This window comes from Planococcus citri, chromosome 1 (genome assembly GCF_950023065.1).
Source record: "Planococcus citri chromosome 1, ihPlaCitr1.1, whole genome shotgun sequence".
In the NCBI taxonomy this organism is placed as follows: domain Eukaryota; kingdom Metazoa; phylum Arthropoda; class Insecta; order Hemiptera; family Pseudococcidae; genus Planococcus; species Planococcus citri.
The window spans coordinates 44,850,945-44,868,713 of record NC_088677.1 but is presented as its reverse complement, the minus strand read 5'-3'; the positions used below and the strand labels follow the sequence as shown (position 1 = coordinate 44,868,713).

The 17,769-nt window shown below is 34.6% G+C and overlaps 1 protein-coding gene across 3 annotated transcripts in view; it reads left to right on the top strand.

The window, feature by feature from the left end:
• The window catches only part of Lim1 (LIM homeobox 1), a 63,034-nt gene that overhangs the window by 10,456 nt on the left and 34,809 nt on the right, over positions 1 to 17,769 (top strand). For all 3 annotated transcript variants that reach the window (XM_065345295.1, XM_065345294.1, XM_065345296.1), the window contains exons 2-3: positions 1,066 to 1,267; positions 17,207 to 17,412. In XM_065345295.1, the coding sequence (XP_065201367.1) occupies positions 1,095 to 1,267; positions 17,207 to 17,412 (379 nt within the window). In that variant the 5' untranslated portion in view covers positions 1,066 to 1,094. The remainder of the gene's footprint in view (positions 1 to 1,065; positions 1,268 to 17,206; positions 17,413 to 17,769) is intronic.

Here is a 17,769-nt window from a genome sequence, read left to right as displayed (position 1 = left end):
ACAGTAATGCTAATGCCAATGCAGATGCCTGTACTGGTTGTACTTAAATAGCTTTCAACGTTTTGATTTTCTAAATTTTTCTCCGTATCTACGTATGTATATTAACTTTGCCTACTTCAATATCAGAAATTCAACCCAATTTTGAAGGAATTTGAAACTCCAATATTTTTTATCAAAAAATGAGAGAATATGAGTAAGTAAGTACTCTCTAAATTTGAAACAGTCAATTTCACTGCTTAGCAGTCACGACATTTTGCCTTTTTAAAGCAGTAGTTTTTTTTACTGCAAAACAGTGAAAAATTACTGAATTGGTCAGTAAAAAATCATTTTGACTGACCAATTCAGTAATTTTTCACTGTTTTGCAGTAAAAAAAACTACTGCTTTAAAAAGGCAAAATGTCGTGACTGCTAAGCAGTGAAATTTGACTGCTTTAAATTTAGAGAGTATGTCTACTCGAAACTCATTCGTAAACTGTACTGATAAAATATTATGCGGATATATTATAGGTACCTATTTACTAAGCATCATGGAAGATGGTACGTTTGTGTACATTTATAACGATTAACGAATCATAAGTATTTTAGTCTACATTTCTTCGGCATGCCTATAGTAATTGTGGTTTGCGGTTCACATCTGTAGGATACCTAGATGAACACGAACCAATGATGATTAAGTTTAAAATTCACCCGAGTCGGTTTGCGGTTGCGAATTAATACCTATCTACAACACGCGGAGGCAAAAATTATTTTTCATTTGTGATCGTATCATTATTAGGAAGGATCGAACCATTCGTATACAGATTTATTTTCTTGCATCATCGCGTATAAGTTAGTCTTACCTTTGTACATCGACCATCGACCAATCAAATACGAATATACGAAATTTTCCACTTGAATGAGTATTCGTATACTTATACAAAATGGAATTACATACAAGCTACGTACACCTATACTTTTCTAGGGTGGTATTGTGAAATACCTATATTATAGATAGGTGCCCATTACCCAGTAGTATATTCATTATCGAGAAAAATATTGAAATATGAAATTATTATTTTGTTTCAGGTCGTTCACCTGGTGGAGTTACAAATAACATGCATACTACTTGCGCAGGCTGTGAAAAACCAATTTTAGATAAATTTTTATTACACGTTCTAGAAAGATCGTGGCATGTGAATTGTGTGCGATGTTTTGATTGTACGCAAACCTTAAACGATAAATGTTTTAGTCGAGAAGGCAAACTATTCTGCAGGGATGACTTCTTTAAGTAAGTGTTTAAAAAAATCGCTTGATTAATTTTTTAACCATAATTTACCTATGTACTATACTTAGATATATGTATAGGTATGGTACGTTTCTTCTTGAGTGCCTAAGCCATCTACTTATAAGTATGCGATAGGTAAAAACTGATGAGGAAATACAAGTGTTTATAGTTGATATGAACACAACTGCATATTACTGTTCAGTTCAGTGTTTTACCAAAAAAAATGCTAAATTTGAAAATTAGAAATGAATTCAAAATTACAAAAAACTGGGTTAGGTTATAGTAGACGTTTCATTTTTTATTAAAATTTGTCATATTTAGAATTTTAAAAAACCCTTTCGAAATTATGGATGGTTTGGTGAGATGTCAGTTTTTTTTCAGTTTGTGGGTAGATAATGATTTTTTTTCTTCAAAATTTGAAAAGCATGGCGATCAATTATAGGTCGTTAAATTTTGAAAAAGCATTCACCAAAAAACGTTGATTTGATAACTTCCCTGAATTCAAATACAAATTTTGTTTACAAAAATAAATCTTTCGACCCACGACTTCAGAATACAGAAATCCAAACAGAATAATCAATTTTTGTAGCACTTCAAGAGTCAACTACATTTCGTATGAAATGATTACACAATAATATTTCAAAAAAAAAACCAGAAATTTCGAATCGAAATCCAACATTTTAAAATCAAAATCGATAAAATAGGTAATGTTTCACCTATAATCTGTGCCCTTTAAAATAATTCCCCAGTGATTTGATAATTTCAAACTGTTGCGGTTGAAGAAATTTGAAAATAGGTAGTAGAATCCGTTTACTTTCCTAATGCTTTTCTAACCTAAAACGACACCAGATTAATTTGACTCATTTTATAAACAATTATTTTCAATAAAATCCATAAGGTTAAAAAAAAGAGCGAATTGTTATGGTAATGACTCCAGAATACTTACCGACGATTTGGTATACTTTTTGGAATTTTTCTAAATGTTTTCTCCAATCATTCCAAGTTTCACGAATTTTAAATTTGAAGAGTTCAAAAGGTGTCTCGCGTTGATTCTGTTTTTGGGATGAATTAGGAGATAGTCCCTATAGTGAAATTGCTTATTTTCGAAATGGAAGAAACCAAGGAAAATTAATTACTTTATTGAAAGCTGAAACTCACTACGTCACGAGGTATCTATTGCCTTTTTTGTGCAGATGAAACAGCTCCTTCAATTCCTCTCGTAGATTGTCGTGATGCCATGAAACATTTACTATTTGTCATAAAAAATTACCTCGAACTTGTTAATTATGTTTTCAGGAAATTGTTTTAAACGTTTTTATTTTTAAAAACGAACAATAGGGTAAGCCAGATCCAAAAAAGTGTAAGTACGCTCAAAGTCATTCTTATATAAAATTGGGTGACTTTAAAAATTATAAAATAGAGCGAAAAAAATAAAAATAATAGGTACCTACTTAATTGTCAAAAAGTGAAAAATCAACAAAAATCACGGTTTTTAAATTTTTTTTGGGGGTGGGGGGGGGCTTGTTTCCTAATTTTTTAATGCTGTTGAAAGAAATATCAAGCAAAACTTTGGAGATTTTAACCCCTTCATAAGTAGATAACTGAAACTTCGTGGATCGAAACCGTGATGTCGGTTTCGGTTTCGTTTAACAGTATTAAATGTGTCAAAATCGATGATATTTCAAAGTCACTAGTACACATAGGATTTATAAAAGTCATTCAAATTTTCAGTAGGTACATCAAATTTAGATGATTTTTGAGAAGTTCCTATACGAACATGCAGTAGATACAACATTTAAGTTGCTATACTTTTTAAAGCAGATTTCTGACGATTCCTTATTCATTACATCAATTAGAATTTAGATTTCTTTACACCAATTTAGAAGCGTTAAAGTGTGAAAAAATGCCTACCAGCCAACTGTACAATGTATGTATGATTACCTACGTTTTAATAATACGTTTTATCGAGTCTGGCTCGTTTCGCTGCAGTTATTAATGTGAATAACCCTATTAAGAGGTAATTAATACGTGGATTTACATTCGTCTTCGTGTTTCTTATACCTATATACACTAAATGTAAAATGGATCGATAGGTAGCATGAGCTTGAGCATTGATTAAAAATCGATTAATTCACGCCAGATTCAATTTTATCAATGCGACGCACGCTGTGGTGGCACCTTCGAAACACTTATACTTATATTATACGGATTGAAAAAAGCGTAGATATTTGGGCAAAACAAATAATTAAAATTCAACTTGAGGGATTTTTATATTTAATGAAGCGCCGCTATTTGGCCGGGGCTAAGCGTCAGATAAAGTATTCAAAGCAAAAAGGGCGAAGTGGTTTGAAGATAAAAGTCTTTAAGAAGAGCTTTTGTTACCATAAGCTCGAACGAGAGTTGCTGTAAAGTTGACTAGTCTGATGGCATTAGCATGTATAGGTCGCGCTATCTTTTGAATACCAACTGTTACCGCGCGTACTGTATACCGCCGGGATAAACAAAATGGAAGAAACGTGCCCTTCGTTTTAAAGATGGATTTTAATAATAAAAAACCGGAAAAGGGTGCGTAATTGAAAAATAAAACCTCATATTTGATTCAAGATTTTAGGGAGACTGCTACTACGTACCGTACTTATACCTACTATGTATAACGTTTCAACTCGCGAAAAGATTTCCTCGCCTTTTCACTTCTTCTCCGCGGAAAATATTTTCAGCTTATATAAAAATACCAAAAGAAAAGGGATTTCGTTGTTTTCTTTTCTTTTTTTGAAAAAAAAAGGTGTTTCGGGACCGCCATTTGCATGCATCTAAATTCTAATGAAAAATGTCAACAAATGACGGAAATTAATGGAAATTTTTTCAAACCGTCGATGTATTATACCTACAATACGAGTAAGTGTTCGCGTTTTCTATTTCAAATGGCGAGGTGGCGCTGGTTGATTTTTTGCGTGCAGTGAAAGTTTGATATTTTAAATAATGCATACCTACAATATCGAGGGTGGTTTATTTGCAGTTGCAGCGTTTTCTGCGGCGAATGCGACAAAAAATCCACTTTACAAACAAAATATTCAAATTGGAATACCTACCTAGCTCTTTCAGTATGGAAGTGGAAGATGAACAAAATGTGCATATCTTTGCTCCTTCCCCTATTCCTCGAGAGTTTCGAATCCGAGAAATGGCGATAATAAATTCCAGAAAATAAAACTTTATATCAATTATCGGTTTTATAGCTAGAAACCTTTCTTCGAAAAAACTTGTCACACCTAAAATTCTTATGGAAATGCCAACTTACCCAGCCCAAAGGATACGTATGGTAGGTAGAGGCCTGGTAGATGAGGTACCCAAGCAGTCCAAGCACTCGAAAAGTTTGAATAGAATCCCATACAGTCAGCAATCGTGCCTGTTGTACCTATTGAAAGAACTGCTTTTCAGTTGGCTTGGTTGGATTGTCAAACATCGAAGTGTGTATATGTTGAAAATCATTATCAAAAAAAATACATATAATAGGAAGAGACTATAAAGATATGAAGTTTAAGGAAGACAAGAGTATTTTTTTTCACATTTTATACTGGAACGGTCATTACACGAGAATGAAATAAATAACAGTTAATATTGGCCGTAAAGAAATTTAACGATAAAACCAACTCATTGGTCGAGGAGACGTTTATTGAGAAATGTCCTTTTGTGATGTTGGTACGAAGCGCGATAATATAGCGAGTTTACGAGTGTTCGGATCATTTTGAATTCCATAAAAAAAGGAGTTAAGGCTTCTCTCAAAGGTACCGAATAACATTACTTTTAGTTATAGCGCACAACCGTAAACACATATTTGAAATCGGCTTCTAATTTTATTTGCATACTATTTTCTTTTTAACAAACGCTGCAAGGGGTCTCTCTCTCTGGCCGAACGTTTAAACGTACGCCAAGTTTACTATTCTCTCTATTTGATATGTGAACATTTTGGTTAGGTTTTTTACTCCCTTAAATTACAAATTGCCAATTTACGTAGAACTGGAATTTTCCCCCAGTCTCGATATACCAGTTCGAAGCGCTTCGAACGGCCATAATTTTTATGTCGAATCCAGATATCTATTTTCCCCCAAATGCATCGTATTTTCCATTGAAAATAGCCTAAGTTTGGACAATCGATTTATAAATGTGAAATACCAAAATACCAAAACAGATACATAGGTATACCTATGTACTTGTTCCTTAAAACCGTGGACGGTGAAGGTGAAAACCATAACATAATTTAGCACTGCACCAGCAGAACAAAAATCATCGACATGAAATTTCAAGATTTACTTACGTCATAATAATTTATCGAGTGCTTTTTTCGAGATCACCCATCTGCAGGTATCTTTAAACAGGTATTTTATTTTAATTGAGAATGGAAATAGCTAAAATTTGCAGACTAGGTGAATTAATTATTACTTTTACATGATATTCTTACGATAGGTATATAATTATTAAGTAGGTACCTATATCGATAATGTCAGCAGTTAAACGATGTACCTATCAACTGAATCGTAGTTTACCTGTTCATTGATATAGATACAAGATCTATTTATGATCACGTGCTCGTTTATCTTAATTGATAAATTGAAAATTTCAAGTGCCCTTAGGCAAGCTACGTAGGTATAAATAGTAGGTAATTTTAATCCACCACTTTCAAAACTGAAACGTCGGAATAGTGAAAATTTTTACCCATAAAAAGAAATACAAATATACCTAGCCCTAGCCAGGTAAGAAAACCCCCGCAACTGGTGTCTTTTTGTATATACACAAAGGATATACGCACAGTTGATATAATTGCTCAAAGACGTGTAACGATAAAAAAGTAAATTTCAAGTTTAATACTCTGAACAAGTTAAGACAATACGAAAAAAAGCAACAAAAAATTAACAACCATATCCGCGTATCCTACTCGACGATATTTTGGGTGTCTTGGGTAGGTAGTAGGTAGTAGGTACGTCTTAGACAAAAGGAAGTATTTGGAAATCTTTGTCTGGTCATCCGTATCGTAAAAAAAACGAACTTGGATGATATTGCATTTTTCTAGTATTTTATCACCTTTTTTTTTCGCATTCTCCACGATGGCTCAAGTTATATCTATACTACCTAACCATTTTTAACATCATCACATTCACATACTATATATACGCAGCTCCCGCTCCCTCTGAATAAGCTTTTTCCAACGATTAGAATTTTTACAAAGTTTCAGTATCGTGGGTTGCGGTTAATCGAGGTAAAGCGCGCGGGTAATTTTTTCCGCAAATCGTGATTGATTTATTGCCAAACGCACCTGCTCGAGAGAAAAATTTCGAGGACATTTTCATGTGTGCAAAACCGGTTTCCAATATGCTGCCAATACAATAAGACAACGACGCGGCGAAAACTTAATAGAAACGTTTAATAAAAATTATTACATTCAGCTTGGCATGTACCATAACAGGTTTCCTTGCAACTATTTTACTATAAAGATACCTGTGTAGTATGTACCTTACCTATACTTACACCAGAGGCGTTTGCAATATTTTTTTTAAAACCAAAATGACCAATTTAAAACCATTATGTACCTGATTTTAACACCTGATAGAACATTACATTATAGTTGTGAATTAATATTTATGCAGGGAAAATTATCCGGATTCTGTCACAACATTGTAATATCAGATAGATCCTCTGGTAATTTATTTCGTCAGATTACATATTTGACAAATTGATGTCGTTAAAAATGTGTTCGTTGGATTAAATTGATTGATAATTTGGATACCAACCTCGGCAGCATTTGAGGAGGGGGGGGTGTCAATGAGTTTGAAAAGTTATAGAATGGGTGGAAGGATCCGTAGTAAAATATATCTATACCCTGTTAATAGAATGGTGAATTAGGATAGCACTACTACGAATAAGATGTATGTGGTTGTGACTGGGGACCCCCCCCCAAAAAAAATACTAATGGATTGTCATATTAAACAACTGGATTATGTGGCGTGTAGTAAATGTATCGATAAATCGATAAGACATTTTTAAAATTTTCTGAAATGTGCAGATAGTGCTGAAATTAGTAAAAAAAATTGGCTGGAAATTAATTATGTTTTAGATTTAGAGAGTACGTATGTATGGTACCTATTATGTAGGTCTAGGTATGTGTACCCTCATTTTAAAAGTTTTAAGCCTACGTTGAATCATTTTATCCATAAATGACACATTTCATTGACCTACCAGCACTATTCACCCTCGCCATTAGAACGAATTGATACGCCCATTTTCGTCATGTATTCGCTGCTAGACGCCACTGATCCTGATTAAGGTAACTTTTTGATAGTATCGTATCAATTCATCATACGCATTACCTACACAAAGAGGTGGAAAAACTTCTCCACAGCCCCAGTGCACCCTTAACACCCTAACACCTCGAATATACCTATTCAAGTCGGTTAATCGATTAATTGTCGCATTCTAATTTATAACATACATAGCATAGCCTATAATAAGCATACCGTATTCGTATATACAGGTGACTAGGATAGCGAAACGAGCGACGATTAACCTAATTTATCGTATTGATACGATTCATTCGTGACATAGATGAACTGCCATGAAAATTGGAATTAACGATACCTGTTACCTGTAGCATGATCGTTACCAGAATCACTTCGGTATTTGTCGTGTATAGTACGCGAGTATTGATTTTTCTCTTCTGATGGGTTCACGGTTTACTCGGGCGAAAGGACCGACCAAGAAAAAGAAATTCGTTAATATTACGATGCTGATATGGTATGCCTTCTTTGCTTCGCTTTACTGCAGCATCCTCTGCGTTTTTAATATGGATTAATTAAAGAGTAGATGATACCTTCTCCTCTGTTTTTCTCTTTCTCTCTTTTTTTTTAATAGTCAGGTTTGTTTTAATGATGGTACTATTATATAAATAGCCAGCGGGTGGTTGCTGCTGTATTTTCTACGTAGATTACTTCAAAGATATATTTTTGTAATTATAGCCATAAATGTGTTAGATAAGGCGTGAACATGCTTTTTACATATGCATAATATACCTATAGCTTCTGTTTTGCTTAACTTTTCTGTGAGAAAGCTCGCATTTTTTTTTCTCTCAAAGGACACAAGACCCAAACTCAAAACTTGAATTAGTTTACATTTAGCGAAAGTCTGTAGTGAAAATGAGGTGCACTACTACGTACTTCCCTTCTTTTTGGTAAATTTTTATTCTTTCACTCCCTGTACCTGTGTTAAATATGTACAATTCATGTTTTGAGCTTCTAATACAATATCTATGTATACTTATTTAATTAATTATTATGGGAAAATTACCGATTTATTTTCGGAAAAATGTAAATTGGATACATTTTCACGTTTTATGAGTAGGTTGGTACATAAATTTGGAATATTTTTAGATCATAAATCACTCTTTGATGATATCTGTACCTACTTACTTATCAGTGCTTGTTAAAAAATTAGGATCTTCGAGTGAAGCACATTTTTGGTGTAGTTTCCCAAACTTCACTGTTTTGACCAAAAATCAATAAATTGGGCATCAGTATAGAAAAAAAAGTACAACTATCTAGTATTTACAAGTTTCTTTTAAAGGCTGAATGCTGAGGCCCTTTTAACGATTTCGTCAGAAAATTTTCCACCATCATCATACAAGTACATACCTCCAAACTCATTTAATTTGTGAACATTTTTTTGAAATTTTCTCAAACTCTTCTTCTTGGTGAGATGCGCATTTTTAGTTTTTTAATGACATTTTTGGCAACTTTTTTCAGAGGTGCGATCGTAAAAAAAACCGACCTCCGAAATTGGTGACCTTCAAAAATACAAAAAACTGATTTTTTTACTACTTTTCCCGTCTGAAGTCGAATTTTGGTCATTTTTTCCTTGCAATACAACTACTTATCATGATAGACGTCCGATTACGCTATATCAACCTGAATTTTAACCATGCAAATTTGTTAATTTTTTCCATGTTTTATTTTCTCATTTCTTATGTTTTTGAATAGGAATAAGTAAGTTAATATGTACTTACAGAAATTGAATTATAGGTAACAAATCAATGACACTTCTGAACACATAAACAGAACTTATGGGCCATAAGCATGTAGATACAAATATGAGAACAGATATTTTTCGACTTAAAATATTATTTTATGCAATGTGATTTCTTTCGTTTGTGTTTCTTTGGAAATTGCAATAGTTGGCATTTTTTGTTGAAGGAAGAAGGATAAAAGATAAAGGGGGGGGGGTTGAAACAAAATCCGATTTGTTCGGTATTCCCGCTAATCACGTCTCTCCCCTTACCGCTTAAGCCGCCACTTGCGCAAATTCACGGTTACTAATGGGCCCCAAATGTCGCCTATATACGCCCGTTGTTGAAGGCCCAAATTTCTTTACAATTTTGTTTTCAATTGATAAGTTGATAGCATTCTTATTTTTTGTTTTTGAAAGTTTGCCCTTCCCCTGCAACAGAAGGTCTATGTATACCAATAGGATCAAATGTGAGTAGATATCTCAAGTTTGTTAGTTAAAAGTACCATTGGTATTTTATTTTTAATGTACATGGTCCTTAACCATGAATACGCCCAGCGGAAGTAGGTACATGTTGATTATAAATGCAAAACGATCGATGTTGACAGTATGCTTACGTCACATAGGTATCGACTGAACGCATCAAATTGCCATTGCGAAAGTGTATATACATATAGCCTATGGATGCTGGTTGCTGACATTGATGCCACGATGCGATGTATGATGTACCTATGTATTATGTATAGGCAATGCCATCTAGGCATATTCTTATGCTCAATGTTCGCGTGCGTTGTATGTATACTTTACTTACCTACGTTAGATACACTTTAGAAGTGTAATATCACCATCATCACCTATGTACCTACATAATCATAATGCTACGACTATACATAGATACCTGGGTGTCTAGTGTAGCTTACATACGTATCTACGAGGTAGGTAGGTAGTTACATATAGGATATTTGTTAAAAGAAAAATGTCAATAATGTGAAAACCTGTTTGTCCTCCAGCGATTTTTGTATTCTCTAGTTTTCCGCGTTATATGCGATGGTTTGACACCTTCAAGGTTTTCCAAACGTGCCGTGGTATAAGGTATAGGTATAGCAGACAGCAATGTCTGAAACAAAAGTAAGATTGCATTAAACATGTTCCATCCGCCATTCTTACATGCTCCTCCTATAAAATAATATCAGGTATATATTGCTCGTAACAGAAAACGTGCATTCAAGTTGTGTACCTGTTCCCCCTCGTCCACAGTAATTATGTGACATACACGCGAAATTATCACCTTTTTTTCACGACAGCCGCGACGATGCTACTTTTACGATGAGTTATACGGTTCAGAGAGGAAGGTTAAGCATTATCGTTCGATTTTGTTAGGTATACCTACATATATTAATTATTAAAAGGCGCGATGACACCTTAATACTTATTATAAAATAATTAGCGTTAATGTCTCGTGTCAAATTTTCTGTGTCGTTAAAATACGTAGGTATATTTTTTAAACGCGCGATATAAGGTACTTATTCGTATGTATCATAAGCAGGTAGTCTGGGTATGAGAACGTTGCCTGCGAACGGAGACTTGCAGAGCATTTAACACGTCTTATCAGCTTAGAAGCGTGACTGATTAATGTATATTTAAGTACAATTGTTAAGCGTTTTGTTTCGCAGCACACGTTTCGTTTATACGACGATTATATTTTATTGTACATATCTAGTTACGTAATGTACCATTTTAATCTACTAATTAAGTGATAAAATGTAGAAAAAATTATGCTGTCTCCCTTGTGGGTCTTCTAGGCGCCAGGTATTATTATAGCTGTTAGTATAGGCGATATGGCATTTAGAAAAGTTTGTACTTTGTAGAAATAATTGTATAAATTGGGTAGCTACACTTATTGTTGAGTATTAGAATCAATCCAAAAAAAAAACTTCAAAGTTCTGATCTTTTTTAAGGTTTGATCTCACAACTTTTTTGTAAAAGAAATGATAGGTATACCCAAGTCTAGAAATCCTATATTTTTTATTCATACCTATAGCCTGCAGAGTGAGGATCCTGAATGAAAATTTCTTGGTGGTCACATTCCAGCTTTTTATTTGGGAAGGTTTATCTTGCCATCATTATTCATTACCGAGAAAAAATTCTACATTATAACAAGCTAAAAATTTTACCCATTGGCTACTAATAGACCCATGCATCCATGATCAAACTACTTTACTTCCTGTAAGAATACCTATCTTGTTATAATTCACAGGATTGCAAAGAAAATGAGTACCTATCTAAAAAATCATGTGGTTATTTTTTTTGTGAGACCGCGTAAGCAGGTACGGTATAAGGTTCTTCGATGGAACAAATAATTTCCCCATATCTGAATATTTATTTTTCGTTGAACTCGAAGTGAACTTTTTCAACTTGAATTTTTCCAAATATTCGATAAAAATATACTGACGAGCGCGACATAAAGGCCCCCTCTTTTGCGAGCTTTGAAAAGCTTCCAGTCCCTTCATACTTATATAAAAGCTGCAGCACAGAACTTCGCGTCGCCCATTCGAAATAAGATTTCGTAGCTTCGTCGTAAGCCGTTTCCTTTCCTTACTTGTCGATACCCTTTCTCGTAAAATGCGGTCTACGTTCACACACTTATACATATAAAACGAAACTGAGGAAATAAAATGGCGGACATTTATCATTGTCTTTCTTCTCACCCTATTTTCTTACTACCTATTTCGCGCTACCAGCTCGACGTTTTTCGCTTCACGTATTCGCTGAGTGGTTTTGTGCCCCCCATTTCCTCTCCCTTCCTTCACCCCCTTCGAATTCATATACTCGCGCCCTTCTTGCTAGCGTACGTATGTATAAGCGTAGAAATTTTCAATTCGAATTCCACATCTTTGATGGAAATTCATTCGATGGATACGAAATTTGATTTCTGCGTTGATTTTAAAACGTTGATAGATTCTACGATTTTTTCCCTTCTTTAGAAGATTGATTTTTTTTTGAGCCAATGTTTGTTAGAAACTTTTTTTTTTCTTTTTCGTTGGGAAAAATAAGGAAGGATATACAGCTCCAAGTGTAAAATATTGTGGATAATGTCGTTCTCGTTCGTGCTACGCTATGTAAATGTGTATTATTTATCGTATTTAATTCAATAGCTCGCATTTTTTTTTATACACTTATGCCTTTTTCGCCTATTACAGTTCATACACATTTCTAATCCAGTGATTCGCATCCATCAAGGTAACGAGGAAGGATATTTTTTAGTAATGCGCAGCAAATTAGCATACGGCGACGTAAAACTAGCGTAATGTTGACGAAATGGCCAAGATTTGGTTCATTAACAGTACACCCAGGTAGACTTGGGAGTCTCGATGGAAATATTGGCTCTGACTTGAACCATTATTTTCGCAATTTTTTTTTTTTTTTTTTGCTGATTTTCGCATGCCTGCTCTGTTCTAATAAACTTTATCGTTGGCTTTATGGTAATGATTTTAGATATTCTGATCTACTCTTTCTGTACTTAGTTGTTTGAATATTTCTGTATACTTAATCACCCGTATAGGTAGCATTTTTCATTTTCATCAAGTTTTGAATAAGTAAGAAGAGGTTGAATGGCTATAATCTTCATGAAAACCGAATCAAGGGGAGAATGATGATGGACGGTGTGTCAAAACATTGAAAATTTACCTAGGTACCTATATGAATTTAGGTCAAAAATACCTATATGTATGCCTAATTAGGTAATGGCGTTACTTTGGAAATTGGTCTGAAAATTGGTTTCATGTGTACTATCGTGTGTTGACAGTTACCTATACCTTAACCTTTGCGATATATTTCTCCAACTTGACATGTAAGCTATTTATGTACCTATTAATGATGAGCGTACAGGTAATTAATTGCTCGCGTGTGGAAGTGAGCTATTATTCGAACAAACCATAACACCAGCGAGCTTCTATACATAGATATGTATATAGGTAGGTACTTATACGTACCATAATGAAATGAGTTATCAAGTATTTCAACTGTTTCATTCTTCCACAAAAACGATAAAAGGTTTGAATTGTCAAGTTTAACTTTAAAGGTACCTACTTTACCTACTTGCTCGAATCAATCGAGTGTACAAGTTTGTGGCTGGTCGTGCTGCCAGCACCTTTCACGTAGGTATCATCTATGTACCTAATATCGAAACCGCCAACTCATTATTACGCTTGTGCCTGAATTTGAAAAAAAAATAGAGGAAAAATTAGCTACAGGTACAGGTAAAGTTGAAAATAAAAGAAAAGTCTATTTCAGTAGATCTACCTAGCTACCTACCTGTTACCACCATAAACATATGTATAACTCCAAGGATTACCAGATGCAGCAACAATAATAATGCACCGTCATTGGGAAGCCATGTTGAAAAACAAAACGCGCGCTCGAGGACTGTTTTCGATTTACAAAACAATAAGGAAGTATCCATAGCTGAAAGACTTGGTATCATCTCCGAGCCTTCGTATTATATTCCTTGACAATAGAGCAGAAGGGGGCTTCGTGGTGGTACCTGGGGTACGGCCTTGTCTACGTGTTTAATGTAGAGGCGCTATTGTCTACAGTTATATGAACACACACATGCGAGTAGTACGTAGACAACTAGACATACCTGTAAGAATTTTTTTCCTACTTATAGGTATATAGGTACTTTTTTTTCAACTACATACATATACTGAGCACGTTTGTTGTTGTTTTTGATGGGACGGTTACGGTGTATTACAAGTGATAAAAAAAATACCACAACGTTACACAATATTAATGCAAGCAAGCGTCGGAAAATATTATAGATATGAATGTGTGAAATTGTCTCATTTAGGATTGGTTCGAAGGCGCCAAATAGCTCGAGTGTGAAGCTCAAGCATCAACACTGGTGAAGATGTGAAATATACCTACTGGTCGAAAATGAGTAACTATACCTATAAGTATACCTACCCAGACCTTTTTTGTCAATTCTTTTTTAGGGGCATGCTAATCATTTTTTCCCCAGTTTTTGTGACAATTTTTCGATATTTTTGAAAACTTCTTTGAGGGCACTGCGTGGCCCCGCGTTCCCACTCCAAAAAGTCTTACATATACTCACGATTAGTGTTTTGATACGTTTTTAAAAAATTCGAAAGAAATAATGATAAGTAGTTGGAACAAAGTTGTTGGACAATCTTCACTGCTTTCTCAAATACGGACCAAAATCATGCTTTCCCTAAATCAAAATTCTGTTTAATAAATATGGATTGAAATAGTATATTACAATACAAGGAGCGAAAGTGAAGTATGTTTGGTCGAGTGCAATTTTACTCGCCGAGCCGAAGGCGAGGTGAGTTAAAGTACGAGACCAAACATTCTTCACGTCGCTTCTTGCATTGTAAGATATTTTTCATTATTCATGCTACGAAAATAAGTTTTACGCCCGTTTTTGGTTAAAGTGATGAGTATGACTCCTTTTTTGCAAGGTAAATATATCGAATACTAAGCCTCCTAGAAAAAAACTGAAGACATTATGTCGATTGGAAATTTAATTCTCTACAATTTTCCTCGACTACATTTTTCCGTAGAATGCTTTTTTCCGCCTCCAGAGCGCTTTACAAGTTAAAAGATGTTCATTTTCGACCCGGGTAAACATGGAGCATTTTCGTAGCATGTACGGAGGGCGGAAAACTTATACTTTCGTAGCATGTATAATGAAAAATCTATTTTTTCCCCTGTGAAAAATTTTTCCAACTGGTAGAACAATTTCAGATTCAGCAAAAAGAAACAAATTCAACATAATATGTACCTACCAACCTACCTACTTAAAATTGAAAGGGTTGAATTCGCGGTTCTCTCGAAGACCATATAAAAGACCTTATCTTCGAATAATTCTTTACTCCTTCTCTCCTTCACCTTCTCTACTCTAAGAAGATCTTTGTAGGGGTCTTTCAACTCTATAGCTGATTATGAACTTGATTACAATATGGGTATGAAGATTACTCAAGATCATCTGAGGGGGGTACCCTCGAAGCATTGCCTTCACATTCACTTCTTTTCAAAAATAAAAAAGTGTGAGCTCTTGAAGTACATACCTGGCCTGCACTTCTATCTTCGCGCTATGATTGAACTTATTTCCAAACTACCCATATCTCTGCTCTTACTTCTAACCAAGAAAAAATGTATGAAGCCTCCTTCACTTTCTGGAGACCCTTCACTTCCAATATTCCGGATACTGGCCACTTTTTTTTTTACTATACTTGGGTATTGATGAACATTCTTACCTTTACCTCTAATGAAACACTGATACATATTATCATCATCTATGTACTGATATCTACCTACTTGAGCAAAAAATCTCTCAATTTCCACCGTAGGAGCATTTGATAAATAGCATAGTACCTATACCTAAAAATATTGGCACGCGATTGGAAAACCGAATCGATCGGAATTTAGCACGCAAAAAAAAGAAAAATATGCTTAACCACCCATGTTGTGTACCTAGGACCTACCTACTTTGATTATACCAGTTCACGCTTCGTTACCCGTGAGACAGTACCATCACGTCCATAGAGCACCGTCGCGATAAATTACTCCTCGCACACTTCTAACGATATGTACTAATCAACGTGAAAAAAATACCCAATTCCCACCCGATTTTTTTGACTTGTTTTGCTTGTTAATCTACCGCAACGACTCATGATGAGTAACGAAAAAAAAAAATGAATAATTTCATCCCGTCGTCGTCTTGTCAAGTTAATAATTAGTAGAAGGGAGGAGGGCGATAAATTTTAGATTTTGAAAGAAAACCCACGAGCCACGAACCTCAAATTATGTATATAGATTCGATTAAGGGATAGAAAAAATTTCGCCTTATTCTTGATTCAAAGTACGAGTAGAAGACTTGAAGTAGCTATGCAGATACCTACGAATTTGGGTGAGATATCGTACGTACACGTAGTGATAATACATACTTAGGTACTGTAAATGACGTTGTTTTTATGTTCTATTAAAGAAGATGGTCGTTGTTGCATGAAAACATTTTCAGCCGTGACGGAGCTCATTATTCAAGCTTTGTAACGTCACATGACTCCGCAGCCAGCAACTGTCCCATTATATTTACCATTTTCTTACCGTAATTTACTTTTCACCGACTTCGCGTAGACATCTCAATTTATTTCTTTTCACTTTTGGGCAGACGCGTCACATGTGATTTAGACCTAATTACACCAAATCCGAGCCTGGTGTTAAACAAATTCTCTATTCTAATGTTCTGCACTCCCATATTGTGCATAGATAAGTGTTACGTTTTTGTTGAGTAGGTGTTTCATTTGTTTGCCAATTTGTATTGCACTCAGAAGGACACTTTTCGAACTTTTTACGAAGCATAACTCTTCTGAGAATGATTCTTTTCTGCTCGATACATACCAACTATAGAGTATACATATGTATCTACATACTATAGGTACTTAAGTGAAGATGAAATATCTTAATTTTTCAACGTACGTACTGTAATAACTCTTTACCTACCTACCTACCTACCTACCTACCTAATTACCAAGCAAGTTTTTTTGGACAAAAATTTCCATCATCCTGCTATGTTCAAAGCCTGATTTTTAAATTGAAATCAGAATTATCCCTATGAAAACCCAATTTACCAGCTATAGAATGGTGGTTCGCTCCCTTAGATTGCCTCACCCTATCCACGTATTACAGCTCAGATTATAAACACTAAGGTGAAAAAAGTGCAAGGAGCAGTAATATGCAGCACAATTAACACACTTAGCGGTACCTCCACCTATCACTATTTTCTTGCGTGTTTTATTTACGTGTATGTAGTTATTTCAAAAACATCGCCTATTTGAATCGTTATATTTATTTAAGTTTTGTTTTGTTTTACAGACGATATGGCACAAAATGCGGAGGATGTTCGCTAGGAATAAAGCCACAAGACTTAGTGAGAAAAGCTCGAGATAAAGTGTTCCATTTAAATTGTTTCATTTGTACAGTGTGTCGAAAAAAGCTCTCAACCGGAGAGGAACTGTATATTTTAAATGACAATACGTTTATTTGTAAAGAAGATTTTATGCTCGGAAAAAATAGTCAAGGTAAGAAAATTTAAGTGTATTTAATTTTTGTAGACAATTGTAGAGAGCACACAGGGTGATTCGGCATATTCTTTCAGTATTTTGTTGGTGGGCAGACCTGCTAGAGAGAAACAAAAAAAGCTCTTTTACGGTTTTTAATGATAGAATTTAGGATAGAAAAAAAATTAAATTAACAATCAAATAAGAACAGTTGCGTAAATTTCATGCGAGACTACCAATTTTAAACTTGAAAATAATTAGTTTTGAAGATGTATAGGACTAGTAGGTACCTAAAGTTCACCCAACTCCCATATAGTTACATTTTAATTTCCATTGTCGAATTGAACTATATAGATGTTTTTCAAGAAAAAAAACCAC